Consider the following 15,417-nt stretch of genomic DNA (forward strand, 5'->3'; position numbering starts at 1 on the left):
AAACTGAATTCAAAGTGCTTGCCAACTACTACCATTTGACCAGTAGTAGACTTGGGAAGCGGGAGTGTGTGAGAAAAGGGAAACAGCTTCCCCTGAAACTCAGAATTCATTTACAGAATAAAAAAGTCTAACTTTAGGCAATGTCTCTCCAAACCATAGGGATATAAAATGACTGTCACAGAAAAAGAAATTATAGTTTGATTTTTAAAAACTAATAAATAGGAAAAGGAATTCATATGGCTGTATGTATTATTATTTATAACAGATAAGAGTTTTTGGACAGGTTTTTTAAAAAAAATACATATATGCACATGAGAATATTTTCTGGATGTATAGTTTTAATGTACAAACTCACAAATATAAGCCCAGAAAATACCAATATTTAGGTTCAAAAGGTCCAAAGAAAGATATATTATTTGATATTGCTTTTTAAACATTTCATTAGTAAGAAATCAAAACATTCTTTATAAAGACTGTTATAAATTACATCAATCCATAACTCAAGATACCGATTCTTCAAGTTAAAAATCTTTAGAAGCATTCAATTTTAAAGCTTATGTGAGCACACAGTAAAAAGTCCAATTCTTAAAACTTAAGATATTCACAAACAAAAAACTATTTAACTTTCTAAACTGAAATTTGATTTTATTTCATAGAAGAGCAAAAACATTCTTCCAGTTAATGTCAACAACATTTTTTTCAGTAGTTTATGTTTAAAAAATAGATTGTAAAAAATACTTGGCTTTATCAGCAGAGTTTTAAAGCCAAAGTGCTTTTAACAGACAACTTTTCAATCATAAAAAGAAAAGTCCATAATTAAAGTACTTACACATATTTTTCTTGCTATATGCTTTAGCCAGTGTGTATTAAAATTCAGCTTAAAAAGTGCTTACCTCAAGAATCAGTAAGTTCTTTGCCGTTTGTTAGATTCTTCTCTTGGGGAATCTGCCAGCATAACTTTAAGTCTGACCCCATTGAGAATCTTTCCATGTAAAGTGGCAATGGCATCGTTAGCACTTATTCTATCTGCATACTTGGCATACCCCACATTCTTTCCTGACACAAGGTAAACTTCGATCAGGTTACCAAAACGACTGAAACAAAGTGAAAAAATCAACTGAAATTGATAAATACAGCTGCTCAGGTCCAAAACCAGGGGTCCTTTCTTGACTCCTTTTTTACCCTTCTCCCCATATCCAACATGTGATTCATGTCAATCTTCTTAAACATATCCTCAATCAGTCAATTCTCTTCATTCTCACTCAGGTCTCTTTCCTTATTCGGACCATCATCTTTTCCTTAGATTACTCTAATACCTTCCTTACTAATCTCCTTGCCCCTTGGGCTTGTCCCTCTCCAATCCATTCTCCACCCTGTCCTCTGAGTGAGCACAGGTATGATCATTTACTCCCTACAAATCCCCCAGCGGCCCCTCATTGCCTCTAGGGTAAGAACAAACTTCTTAAGATAGCTTGAGAGCCTTTCTTGACATGGACCTTGGCCTCTTTAGTTTCACCTTCCCTTACAATATCTCAAATTCCATAATCTAATGACCTCCTTTTATTTTCTCCCTGGCAGGAATAACCAGCTGTCTTCCATGGTGAAATTATCTGTATCCTTCAGCTTTCCACCTACACCTTGCTTCTCTCAAGAAGCTTTCTCAGGGTCTCTAAAATAGGTGTGCATCCTATGTATTTCATACATTCCTTAGCATAGCACCAATGTCTCTGGGTGGTAATTTCCTATTTATTTACTTGTCTTCTACATGAGATTAGCTCTAAGAGGACAAAGATTATAATATAATGTCTTGTTCACTTAATTTAATGTTTTGTTTACATAATATCTCTAGCACTCAGCACAGTGCCTGCAGGGCACAAAGGAGAGGTACGATAAAAACTAAATAAATCAGTTAAATAAAGGTCAAAATATCTGAACCATGTCCCTGATATTTTGTGCAGCTGTTTAAAAAGCTTCCTATCTATCTGTTTAATTCACTAATATTCTTGTAAGGCAAATGGGAAAAAGACCAAAAAGAAAAGCTAAGGAAGAAGTTATATTAAAAACATAGAAATAAATAAGAACCTTCCCTTTTCTCTAATACTTATTATATATTTTTCTCTACAATCAAGTAATTATTTACTCAATGTGATTATATAATCCTTAAGGACCCAATAGTGTGCTGACAAAATAGAAGATGCTTACTAAATACTGTTCAGTTGAATTACAACTATACAAAAAAGATATATAAAAAGAATTCTAGTGGACAGGTCTATGCCGATGTGTCTTCTACCAAGAGACAAATGATTTTATGTCTTCAAAATAAAATAAAAGGAAATTCTATGTGGAAAACAATGGGTGACTGACAAAAGAAAATGATCAGAAATTGAAAAAAATGATACAAATAAGTTTTTAAAACCACAGAATAAATCATCTCTACCTGATAGGCAGTGGATGAAGGAAGTGTCAAGATTGTGAGAATGCTTAAATTATTAGTTTAAATAAATTATATAAAAAAACCCATAACTTTGCAGAATTGAAATCTTACCAGAATATATCTTCTAATACATCTAAAGGTAAAGGATGAGGATTAAACACGATAAAAAGTCTTTCTTTCACGGGAGTTTCAGGAGGGGCTTTTTTTTTGCATGGTGGAAGTACAACATCAGTCTGGATTTGAGGCAACTGTGATCCAGAACTTCCTCCAAATTGCTGTTGAACAATTAGGTACAAAATAAGAAAAAGAAAAACTGCACTTTAGGGATTTCTGGCCAAGAGCTAAAGACATATGTGTATCATGGCACTTATGTGCTTTTCTATTACACCTCTGAAAATTGTCTTACATAGGTAATAAACAAAGGTCACATATATTTTATACACTATTGATGCATTAGAAAAGTTTAAATCCTTACCTACTTACCGTAAATTGCTGCTGACTTGGGTTATTCCACACCACTGATGCAAGCTGTGCAGCTACCATCTGCGTTGCCATTTTTCTAAGGAGACTGGAGACAATAACTGATAATTTACAGAAAACTAGAAATATTCAGTCTCTTAACAGTAACTTGTTTTGTGTGACTTTCTCACCTGAGAGGTCAACTGTTTTCTATTTTTATTCTTCAAGTCATACTCATGTACACCCAAAGCTTGGCTTTAGGCACTCCTGGAATGGTACTTACTCTGTTGCATTACTTCCATCATCAATGAAGGAAACACCTATCCGATTGCCAGGAGGGTACTGAAATCCATGTAATTTGTATTTTGCATAAATAGCTGATGCTACATTAAAATACTGAACCACTCCATGACCTAAAATAGAGAACATACAAAAATGAAAAAGAAAGGATTTATTACCAAGGATACGTGTAGGAAAAGAAAAGTACAAAAAATAAAAAAAAAAACCAGAAAAAAAGAAAAGAAAAAAACGAAAGCAGACGGAGTACCTGAGGCCTATGTTACAATGTATCTAAAAAAATGAAACACTTTAGAACCCTAGTATCACACAACTAGTAAATATGGGATCAAATGTATCAGAAAATACAGTTGTGTTATTCATGTGGACAAAAGCTGTATTCCTAGAAAGTAAGCCTAATTCAGATTTCAGGAAAAATATAAACATGATATTTAAAGGAAAATGGAATGTTAGCATACATTCTGTCTAATCAATTTAATTTTAGGATACTGGCTTTTCTTATGTGATACTGATATACTTAAAAACCTAAATTTTTATTATTTGAAATCTACTTTTAAAATTTTCACTATCATACTGGGTAGGAAATGAAATGAGAAGTGATATTTGAAAAGAATATATTCATCTTGGCTAGCTGCGGTAGAGGGAGGAAAAGTGATCTGAATGAAAAACAAAAGGTAGGGAACAGAGGGTCTCCTATCCTTAAGTCACATATTTCACATTCCTTTGAAGAGATTTCAGCTAAGGGGGCAGATTTCAATTCAGGAGGGTGAGGCTAAATAAATGGAAGGAAATTTTACTGGAGTCCTTAAATGGAGAGCCCAGAAGCTTGTGCAATAACCAAAAGGTTTTCATGATACATTTATAATATAATCCACTTTGGGAAAAAACACTTATAATTTTATGTTCCTCTCTAAATCCAAGCATTCAGTGTTTCAATGAAATTAAAATAAAACACAAAAATCAAAGGACCATATAAAATTATTTCAAATAGGATGCTAATTATATGATGACACCTCTATTAATAAAAAGATACTCCAATGATACGTATTTTTCAGATACATCCAAGCAGAGAAATAATATAGAAGGTATATGAACAAATACACTTTAACCTATCAGATAAAAAAGAGGGAAAACACAAATAGAACTTTCTATGAATATAACAAATATGCCAGAAAATACAAAATGTGTGCCTAGTAAGTCTTAGAACAGAGGATGATAGCATAAGATCAGGTTAAGGTTGGAGATGGCCCGAAGTAGGTTCAGATGGACAGTTCTGCTAAAAGACCAGTGCTGGGTAGGTAACAGTGAGTATGTGGGGGTGTCTGTGTGAAGGGTGAAGTTACTTTAGGCCTACTGGTCCACGTGATCAGACTCACTTCCCTACTTTCTCCTCAATACCTATGTCACTCTCAAAGGACTAAATCAGTTATACCTATAATACTGGAAGAGATGCCAACCAAGTATGATTTTTCTCTACCACCTCTCATTTCCAATTCTTTAAAAATAAAAAAACCCTTAGATTTATGAGTGCCAACTACATACCAGGACTTGCATTAGGTTATTTCACATTTATTTCTAAGTCTTACTTAAGCCTGGTAAAGAAGGTATTGATCCCATTTTACAGATGAGGAAAGAAAGGCTCATAGAAGATAAGCAATTTGCCAAGGTCTCAAAGCTACATGTCACCACTAGGATTTGCATATGAGTAGTCTGATGCGACTTTTTAGGGATATAAACTCATTTTGGGATATAAAGTTTAAGAGAAAAGAGACTTTAGGATGAATGAGGAAGAAATTTTGAGTTTCATAACTTGATTTTGCATTAACTAAGAATATATATAGAGATCCTACTCTGAGGCGTTTTTGTTGTACAACCAAAACCAGAGAATGCTCTATTTTGTCAGAGTTAAAATATTTTTTCAAGTGAATGATTTTGTAAAATAAGATACATTCCCAGGGGTCTGTTTATTAGGCATCACTGTATTTCAAAGTCTAAAGTAGAGAAAAAGGAAACATAAAATTCCTGTCACACTAACATAAAAGTGACAGGAATTTTACATTCTGACATAAAAGTGCCACGAGAGAAAAGCCATTTTAACAAAATGCAGTATATTTAAAAAAAAAAAAAAGACATTTTACCATAATTTGAATAAGGATCTCGTTGAACTTCACAATATTCCAATCCTGGTACTATATCAAAAATGCTGAAAAGCTGTTCTTCAGTAAAAGGAACTCTTGATACAACCGACAAGCGTTTGGAGATAGCTTCCTGGCCTCTGTTGTCATTCTTGTCAAAACTTGAAAATTCAGATTGTTGTTCTTCAACAAGATAAAAAAAAGGTAAATCTTTAAATTTCTATAGATTCAAGAAGTCATTTAACATTTTAAGTATTAGAAAATAAAAAGTCCATTGCACTGAATAAAGACTGCACTTTGTAGTATGTTTTTGGGCATCAGAACTACCAGAAAGGACCAAGACAAGGAAACAGACAACTCTCCCCACTCCAAGACTTTAAAGGCAGAAATATATGCAGAAATGCGTATCTAATTTCACAGGAATAAATTTAGTGTGCAAAACTGAAAAATATGGCAAGTATTTTACCTGAAAGTCTAAGCTAAATAACATCCACAGGCCTTACTTTTATCATTCATTTTTTCCTTTTTTCCCTACCAGAAAGGACCAAGACAAGGAAACAGACAACTCTCCCCACTCCAAGACTTTAAAGGCAGAAATATATGCAGAAATGCGTATCTAATTTCACAGGAATAAATTTAGTGTGCAAAACTGAAAAATATGGCAAGTATTTTACCTGAAAGTCTAAGGCAAATAACATCCACAGGCCTTACTTTTATCATTCATTTTTCCCTTTTTTTTAGCTTCTACTTTTGTCATTCTTCTTTCTGTAGCCCTAATTTTAAAGTGACAGTAGTTTTGGGGCAAAATTTTAGGATTCATACTTAGGGGATATCTGTACATGCCTTTTGTACTTTTTGCTCCACTGCACAGAGGCAGAAGCTCACTCAAAAAAGTGACAGTGACACGTGACAGTGGCAGTAGTTTACTATGCAGAGAATGTATAACTAAACCGAGAAAATTATAATTGGAAATAAGCAAAATAAGTGTTACATATTAAGGACATTAGGAGTCATGACCAACTTTTTAGAAAAATCCTTATATTTAAGATCTTTATTTACTAGGTGAGATTTACAGACAGCTGACAACAGAGTATTTTAAAAAACTCGAATTAGATTGCATATACTACATACTCTATTAAAGGTAGCCCACTTACCAAAGGGAAACATATTTACTCTAGGTTCATGTCCCAGAGCCTCTTGCCTCATGTTACTATAATAGTCTTGCTCAGAGGATTCAGATGCTTTATTTTTAGGTTCAGCCAAGATTGCTCTAAAACCTGGAAAAGAGAGTCCATGAATTTCAAGCTTCATGGAAAATTTAACATACCCACAAATATATCTGATTGCTAGTGCCTGACTTAGCTTTATAAATGTAATTGTACAAAGCAAAATCTATACTATGGCCATCTCCACCAGAACTACTTCTTTGCTTTCTGGAAGATGGCAAAGAATAAATGAGAAACAATAAGAATTGGGTCAATTTAGACACGAAACACCAGCAATTCTATACTATCCCTTCCAATCTCCCCCACCACAGGTGACATTATCATTCATTCGCCTAAGCTTCTCAACCTCAAAATCTTATAGAGCTTCTTTCACATTTAACCTGTCACCAAGCTTTTCTTCCTTTGAAATACATATATTTAGAATATGTTATCTTTCATTCTAACCTCCCTGGTTTTTTTTTTTTTTTTTTTTAAGAGACAGAGTCTTGCTCTGTCACCCAGGCTGGAGTGCAGTAGCCCAATCATAGCTCACTGCAACCTGGAACTCCTGGGCTCAAGCAATCCTCCTGCCTACACTCCCCATAGCTGGGACTACAGGCGCACACCATCATGCCCGGCTAATTTTTCTTATATTTTTTTAGACGTGGTCTTGCTATGTTGCCCAGGCTAGTCATGAACTCTTGGCCTCAACTGGTCCTCCTGCCTCAGTTTCCCAAAGCACTGGGATTACAGGTATGAACCACCATGCCTAGACCCCTGCCTGCTTTTAATTTAGATTCTCTTCCACTAATTATAACAGCTCTTTAACCAGTCTCCTTGTTTCTGGATCAAGGGTTCTTAACTAGGGGTCCAAGGATGAGCTTCAAAAGGGGGGAAGATCCCACGAACCCTTGGAAACTGTAAACAAATGCTTATGCATAGATGTACATATGGGCACATTTCAAGGGTTCATAGCTTCCATGGTATTATTCAGTGGCTTTAAAAAGGATAAAGCCAGCCAATGTGAATTCTTCTCTGGACATCTATCCTTAATCCTGTGGTTAGATCAACTGTTCCAAAAGTTTTTATTATTTTTCCCTTTTTAAATAATCTATAAGAGAATCCTAACATGGACTAAGCTTGAACTTTTCATAACCTCCCATTATATGGTTCCAATGTACTTAGTTACCTGTGCTTCATAATGCCTCAATGAGAATATTGCGCTTTACTCAGGAAGTTGCTTCCACAGCATTAAGCACAAGACTTGTTTATTCCTGGCTCTGTGCCTTTGCTAACACTGCTCTCCCTTGTCCTGTCTACTATACACCAGATGCAAGGCCCACCTCTTTGGATGTGTTCCCATGTTCATCCACTGCACTTGTTTTTCATTATTAATAGACTATATCACACACTTTTGAACACTTTTTTCATTTTGCAAAGTCTTATTGAGTCTACTATAAATGGCAGTTACTTTGACTGAGATCTCAGTAAATTTTGATTGAAGGCCTGTTACGTACTAAGTACTTGGGGAGACAAAAAGACAAATAAGACATACTTCTTGCTTTCAAAGAGCCTTTAAAAAAATTCTATCATTCTTCATTTTTTCCCTATTAGATCTTGGCTACCCAGTGTAGCTATAAATTCCTTAAATGCCAAGGCTGCCATATATTTGGTTTGTATCCCTCTACTTAGCATATTGATAAGTATACTACAGGTACCCAATTAATGCTGGCTGAATAAAGAATGTAGAAGTATCTAAGAGAAAATTTTGGTTTGTACCTTAGAGGTAATAAAGAATTCTCCCGATTAACAGTGATTCTTTCTAGTATATATAGATTTTTGTATCCTAAAAGCCAGTAATTTAATTATTCCACATCTCATTTCTAAAGGTCACTAAAACTAAAAGTGTGACCACAAAGAATATTCTCCTTGGCTTTAAAAAAAACCTTATCCTTCATTATGTATATAGCAACAGCAAAAGATCCAATGAATGTCACTTTAGCTTGAAATTAACCGTATCTATATTAATTACCAATGTTAGTAAACCTTATAAATCCTATCCTTAACCTACAGGTCTATTAGTATACTTAATACTCTTGGGGATTTAGATCAAACATGAATATAAAGAATACGTTAAAAACCCTGAAAATGTAAGCCAATTTTTTAATACTTAAAATTCTAAAATGTTAGAAAACCCCAAAAACCTATACAAATAACGAAGTATGCCTTTCACTTACTAAATTAATGTAGTTGCTCATATTTCTCTTCAAGATAGTGCCTCAGTGAATGCCTAATCACATCCCCAGAATATTTTTCATCCTTAGACTACATATATTTAAATACCCAATGCTAAGATTAAGTTAGCAGGTATGGTTATTAGCAAAAATCAATATTAGACTCAATTATTTAGAATAACAATAATCTTTAAAAAGTCTTTAACAATGTTAAACAAACACATCCTTACTTCGATCACAGTTTTCTATTGCTTGGGCAGCTTGTGATGGTTTTAAGTATCGTACGTAGCCCAAACCTTTACTCTCTCCGGTGACTTTATTCTTAATAATGCTGCAATACTCGATATCTCCATACACCTAGGAGAGTTAAAAGACATGATTTTAGGGGACCTCAGATTAATAATTGAACAGATTATTTCAGAACTAACTTAAATTTATGTTTATTTGTGCCTCCTGCATGTAAAACAAATCCTTCAAGGATATATAGATATTTTATACTGCTTATCTCACAGACAAGGAAGCAAGGCCTTAGAGAAATCAAATAACTTGCCTAAATTATAGAGAAGACTAACTCACATGGTCTGGATAGCTCCAAAGAATTTGGACATGGTCTGGATAGCTCCAAAGTCTTGCTCAGTAATGGTTAAGAGCAAGGGTTCTGGAATTGAACTTTTCTATATTCAAATCTTGGGTCTGCCACTTATTAATTAGGCTATTTACTTATTATCTCTGTGTCTTGTCTCTTTATCTGTTAAATGGGGCTAATAGCAGTAGCTACTTCACAGGGCTGTTTTTAGAGTAAAAATGAACTAACACACATTTGGTCCTTGTACAGGGCCTGACACATACCAAACACTAATGAACATTAGCTAAGTTATTTGCCTGTCTCCTAACAGGAGCATAAATGATTGTGTATTCTTTTGAAGGACAGCCTCCCAAAGTATATCTCTAAAGTACACTGGTTCACTCAGAAAGTTAATACTCTACGTGAGAAATATGCAGTAATGTTTACTTTTAATGTTGAAAGAAATATGGAATATAATTTCTTGGTATTTATTATTTATGTAAAAAAATTCTTATGAAATCAATTAGCAATTTAATTCTCATATATTTAGATTGAAATATCATATTTGGTCACTCAGGAAAAGATAAAAATTTATACGTTTTTTTATAAGCCTTTTTCTTACTATTGGAGGAAGTATGGAATATATATTTTGGGTATTTTTTATTTTTGGAGCATTTTACTGAATTCTCAATTGGAAAAAGAGAGGAAGTTAGAAATTACTTTTCACTGCTTGTTTCTTTTCTTTCTTGCTTGTTGCTTACCCACTTCAGGGTAAGATTAGGAGAAAAAGGATTAAAAAAGGAAATTTTAAAATAATTGCTTTCTAATAATTTTTGTGAAAGTTTATCACTGTATATAAAAGTTAAGGGCTAAAAATATTTAAAATTGTCTTCAGATTTCATTTACCATAATCTATAGTTCAGAACTGTAGTCAGTGTTTTTCTTCAAATATAACTCCTTCAGAGGCCCAATTTTAGGACAAAAACTCTTCTCAAGAGTGTCAACATACTGTAGGACTGTAATAGACAATATGGTTCACACACGCAGGCCTGCCTGACTCACCTCTACATGAGAGGCAATACAGGGCAGTGATAAGAGAGTGTTTTGAAATTTTAAAGACCAAGAATAGGTTTGGGCGCTTGTACAGCACATGTACTAAAATTGGAACGAAGAGTAGGCTCTGGACTTAGACAGCTTAGGTTTAAATCTTGGCTCCACCACCTACTACGTGTGTGATCTTAAACTCTGAGCTTTACACTTCCTTTTTCTGAAATGGTATTTTCATGATAAAGTCAGGGTAGGGATGGGGAACACCATCATTACTATTTTCCAGTATTATATATTCTTTAATTTAAAAAATTAATGTATCCTACATTAATATTTAAAGACAGACTGAAATTGTTGACCTAAAAACAGTTATTTAATTTCTCACCACCACTCTAACATTCCAACTCAAACAAACTACTCAGATTTAGTATCCGTACAACCTATGCAGGACTATGAATTATCACATATGCTAGCTGATAGAAAACATAAGTACCTTAAATTTTTCCCGTAGATCTTCTTCTGTATAGGATTTTGGTATCATAACAAAGATTCTTGTAAGTTCTTCGTCTTCAACATCTCGATGACTTCCAGATGATCTGGACTGAGCAATGAAAACCTAAGAAACAAACCAAACTCAAAAAATAATGTCAACTATTTTCCTATTCCTTAAGTATACTTACTTTATGATTATATGTATGCAATTCATGTTAGATTAAAATGTAATGTGATGGGGTTGCACAAAAAATTTTTTTCAAAAGCAGTCTTCATTGCAATGACTTTAATGAGATAATAGCAATCTCTGCACTGAGGTTTTTTTTTTCCAAATATATTTGTTTTGCATTTTTGTTTAGCAAGAGCAAGTCATTGCACTTAAAAAGAATGTGTACTTTGTAGTTGTTGGGTACAGCAGTCCCTCCTTATACTCAAAAGATATGTTGAACACCTCCAGTGGATGCCTGTAATTGTGGATTGTACTGAATCCTATATATACTATACTTTTTCCTATGCATATTTACTATATAACTATGATTAAGTTTCATTTATAAATTAGGCACAGTAAAAGATTAACAATAACTAATAATAAAATAGAACAATTATACTGCAATAAAAGTTATGTGTACGTGGACTCTCTCAGATATCTCACTGTACTATACCAGGGGTAACTGGAAACCTTAGAAAGTGAAACCACAAGTAAGCGGGTACTATTATACAGTGTTCAATAAATGTCAATGATATAGTTGACTTAATGCTTCGTGCATTTTGAAGTTCTGATTGGCTATGTAAATACATGGCATTGTTATGTACTTTTTGAGTCATATTTTTATTCTTATGAAATTATCCTATCTCTGTTAATAATCCACATATTAAAGTCTATTTTGTCTGATACCATACCAGCTTTTTTATCTTTGTATTTAAAATGTGTCTCTTGCAAACAGCATTTAGTTGGGTTTTGGTTTTTTAAAAATCATCTTACAATCTTTCTTTTAATTGGAGTGTTAAGTCCATTTACATTTAATGCAATTATCGATACAGTTGGGTTTAAGTTTACATGGTCACCTCTTTAGTTGTTTTCACTCTAATATTAATCTTTAGAAAAAGTTAACATGTTCTGATCTTCAGCCATACCCCCCCTCCAAAAAAACTGTAACATAACAATATTCTAGTTCATCTTAGTGACTATCCAAATGATTTCCTGTGTGAGCAGGAAAATGCACAGGACCGGACTTGAGACTATTTTTCTAATATTGGCAGCTTAGTTTCATTGAAACATTATTTGTAATATTAGATTATTACTTCAAATTTAATTTGCATTGTAGTATTGCTTTTTATTTAACTTGTAAATTTGCTTTGTTTTTATATTATTCCAGAAGAATGTTAAAATCTCTAACTAGGATTTTAGATTTGTTTATAGCTATAAGCATAAGATGTTTAATGGCTAGTTTTATTTTTCATAACCTGAACAAATGTAATGAAATTAATTAAATCATCAAATGCACAGGCCCTTGAAAAATTTTTTCCCCTTTGAATTCTATAGTAGGAGGCAACAACTGAAAGGATATAGAATTTAAAAAGCCATGGGATTTTATAAATATTGAAAAAAGAACTCTGGAACCATGGGAAAAGAAAGTCATTAGGTTCACTGGGAAAACAGCCTTTGATAGAGGTATAGAATCCTGCTTACAAGACAGAGCTGGAGACATATACCTAGATAGAGTCTACTTCCTGATATTCCCTTAATTAACTATATGCCAAATACTTTATGAGATATTAATAATAGAGTATTGAATAACAGAGAAATGGCCCACTAGAAAGTTAGTCTAGTGGATGTACCAGTAATGAATGGCAATAGGAAAATAGAAATAGGTAATCTTTAAGTATATGCAAAGACACTAAAGAAAAAAAAAGAGTCTCAGATAAGATGAGACTGGCAGTACCATCAGATCACAAATTTCTAAATTTTAAGGACTGAGGTGTTTCAAATCTCTGATAAAGAAGACAGTACCTATATGGAACACATGTATAATAATCAACCTCCTAATGGAAGATTTCTCCTAACAGATTTTTACCTTCACAGATTATGAATGCTCATATATACACTCTAGATCAAGAGGCATTTTTTTTTTTTTAATGATATGGGGTTTTGCTATGTTTGTTGCCCAGGTTGGTCTCAAACTCCTGGGCTCAAGCAATCCTCCTGGCTTAGATTCCTTGAATAGCTGGGATTATAGTGCATGCCACCATGTCCAGCATAAGAGGCATTCTTGCAAAGCTAAAATCAAGATTTTTCTCTTCTATTTTCTAGGTTTACCCTTTTCCTACAGATAACATAGCTGGTCAAAGAATAACTTTTACTTGGGCAATCTTTTCTGGCTGTAGGCCTGGTATTGTAATATTCTTGTCTTGTAGATCCCTTGAACTTTGCAAAAGCAAAGTACATGAGAAAAATTAAAGCTGAATTAATTTAAGTGGGAATACTGAAAACAACAACTATGTTCCAGTGAAAGACAACCCAAGCTGCAGCTGCTGAAGAATGAACCTAGACTCTCTAGGTAGTTACTGTTGTGAAACAACCTTCTGATTGAAACTGAGAGTTAAAAAAATGTGAAAAACAGAATTATAAACTTTAATTCCTGGGAATAAGCATTTAATTTCTCCGTGGCTAAAAGAGAGGGTGCATTTCAGTGTTGGGACTTTGCTCACATGGACTCTGTGGTCATGTTATATTCAGAGTATAAAAACCCTTTCCACTAACATAATAATTGGAAAGAGATTAAATTTATCAATCCAGTGCAGAGGTCAGAACACTACTGCTCCATTTTTGGTGCAGCCCATAATATAAGAATTGTTTTCATATTTTTAAAAGGCTGTTAAAAACAAACAAAAAAAGATATGTGACAGAGACTGTGTGTGGCCCACAAAGCCTAAAATTTCCACTATCCAGCCCTTTACAGAAAAAGTTTGCCAACCCCTTATCTAGTATATGCTGTAGCTCTACAATTAATTTTTTTTATGCTCCGTTTTGACCCATGTCATGGGTTGGAGAGGCAGGAGGAAGGGAATGTCTACTCTGTTGTCAGCATATTTCCAGATTCCTTTTCTTTTGTGGATAGAGTGCAGGCAAGACCTCCAGAGACTGAAATATCTCTAAATCCTTCATCTACATAAGTCCTTATTAATACCCTTCTCTAATTTTTCGTAAATAGAAAAAAATTTTAATTGAGGTGAAAGGAATAACTTTTATGGAAAGTTCCAGCAGAAGTACATATACTGCAACTATTTCTGCAGAACAGGTGAAGGGTACAATTTAAGCAATTGCCAGATTCTCAGGACTGGGTCCTAATTTAAGGCCACGACAAGTAAGCAGTGACATCTTGGCTACTACTAACAAATAATATAGATATATTGGGGGCTTACCTTGTGCTTAAAGGATAAACTAAATCAAATAACTCTCAAATGACCCTTCCTGCCATGCGTCTTTATCACAATGATTTAGCTCTTAAGGCAGTTTACTTTGGTCTGCTTTCAAAGACAAGTGACAGTAACAGAAAGGGTCGAGAACCAAACGTATGCTATTAATACCTTCACAAACAGGGCTTATTTAAAATAATTTTTAAAAATCACAAAAGTGTGATGAATATGTAACAGTAGTCGTTTCAATCACCTGCACTTAATATTTTATAAATGCACACTTTTGTCTGGTTCTGGGAAAAGGCCCAGCACCAGAGGGCCACAGGGTAATGTACTTTCCGCAAGTTAAGCCCTATATATATCTACCTGAGGGAAGAGGGTCAGAAAAGTCCTCAAAGTAGGCCAGGATGAGTTGGGCCAACTCCACAGTTGGCGGATTAGTGAGGGCGGGGTGCGCGGAAGTGGAGCCACTAGTGGCTTGGAATGCCCGGTCCGCTCGCGGGAGCGAACGCTCCGTCCGCACCCCCCCTCCAAGCACCCCGGCGCAGCCTCCGGGAGAGGGAGTGGATCCTCTCTTCAAAGCTGCTCCCTCACTCACGACAGGTGCTGCCTGGTCAGCTGCTGGGGGAGGCTGCTCTACCCCTCCCCCAGCCTGGCACAGCGCCAGGTGAACAGAGGCCCGAGAGACTCATCTCCGCCTTCCCCTCCGGCCCGGGCACCCGCACCTTTATGGGCTTGGTGTCGTTGGGGCCAAGGCACTGGCCGTGCATCTCCTCCATGGCCCTGCAGGCCTGGGAGCTGCGGGCGAACTTGACAAAGGCGATGCCCTTGGACTCCTTGGTGTGCTTGTCCCGCACTACCCAGATGTCCTGGATCTCGCCAAAAGGCGAGAAGCGCTCCCTCAGCACCGACTCGGGCGTGTACTTGCTGATCACCAGGAAGATGCGGCTGTTAGGCGGTTCGTCCAGGCTGTCCACGCCCGGGCGGAAGCCTCCGCCGCTCGCGGAGCTGCCAGCTTCGTCCATGATGCCCCACCCCGGCGCTGCAGTCTCGGCTTCTGCGGTGCCCGCCACTGCAGCTGTAGCACGCCCAGCCGTTGCGGGGCCGGCGCTCCGCTTCCGGAAGGAGGAGG

General features: G+C 35.5%; 1 protein-coding gene across 1 annotated transcript; it reads right to left on the minus strand.

The window, feature by feature from the left end:
• Positions 1-893: 893 nt before the first annotated feature.
• Positions 894-15,416, minus strand: RBM45 (RNA binding motif protein 45). The gene is made up of 9 exons (XM_045559345.1): positions 15,011-15,416; positions 10,870-10,992; positions 8,995-9,121; positions 6,480-6,602; positions 5,329-5,508; positions 3,177-3,306; positions 2,918-3,002; positions 2,546-2,709; positions 894-1,094 (listed from the first exon to the last, which is right to left on the minus strand). The coding sequence occupies exons 1-9, from the start codon at positions 15,308-15,310 to the stop codon at positions 902-904; spliced, it is 1,425 nt and encodes a 474-aa protein (XP_045415301.1). The 5' UTR covers positions 15,311-15,416; the 3' UTR covers positions 894-901.
• Position 15,417: the final 1 nt, after the last annotated feature.

Source organism: Lemur catta, chromosome 8 (assembly GCF_020740605.2).
Source record: "Lemur catta isolate mLemCat1 chromosome 8, mLemCat1.pri, whole genome shotgun sequence".
Taxonomy (NCBI): Eukaryota; Metazoa; Chordata; class Mammalia; order Primates; family Lemuridae; genus Lemur; species Lemur catta.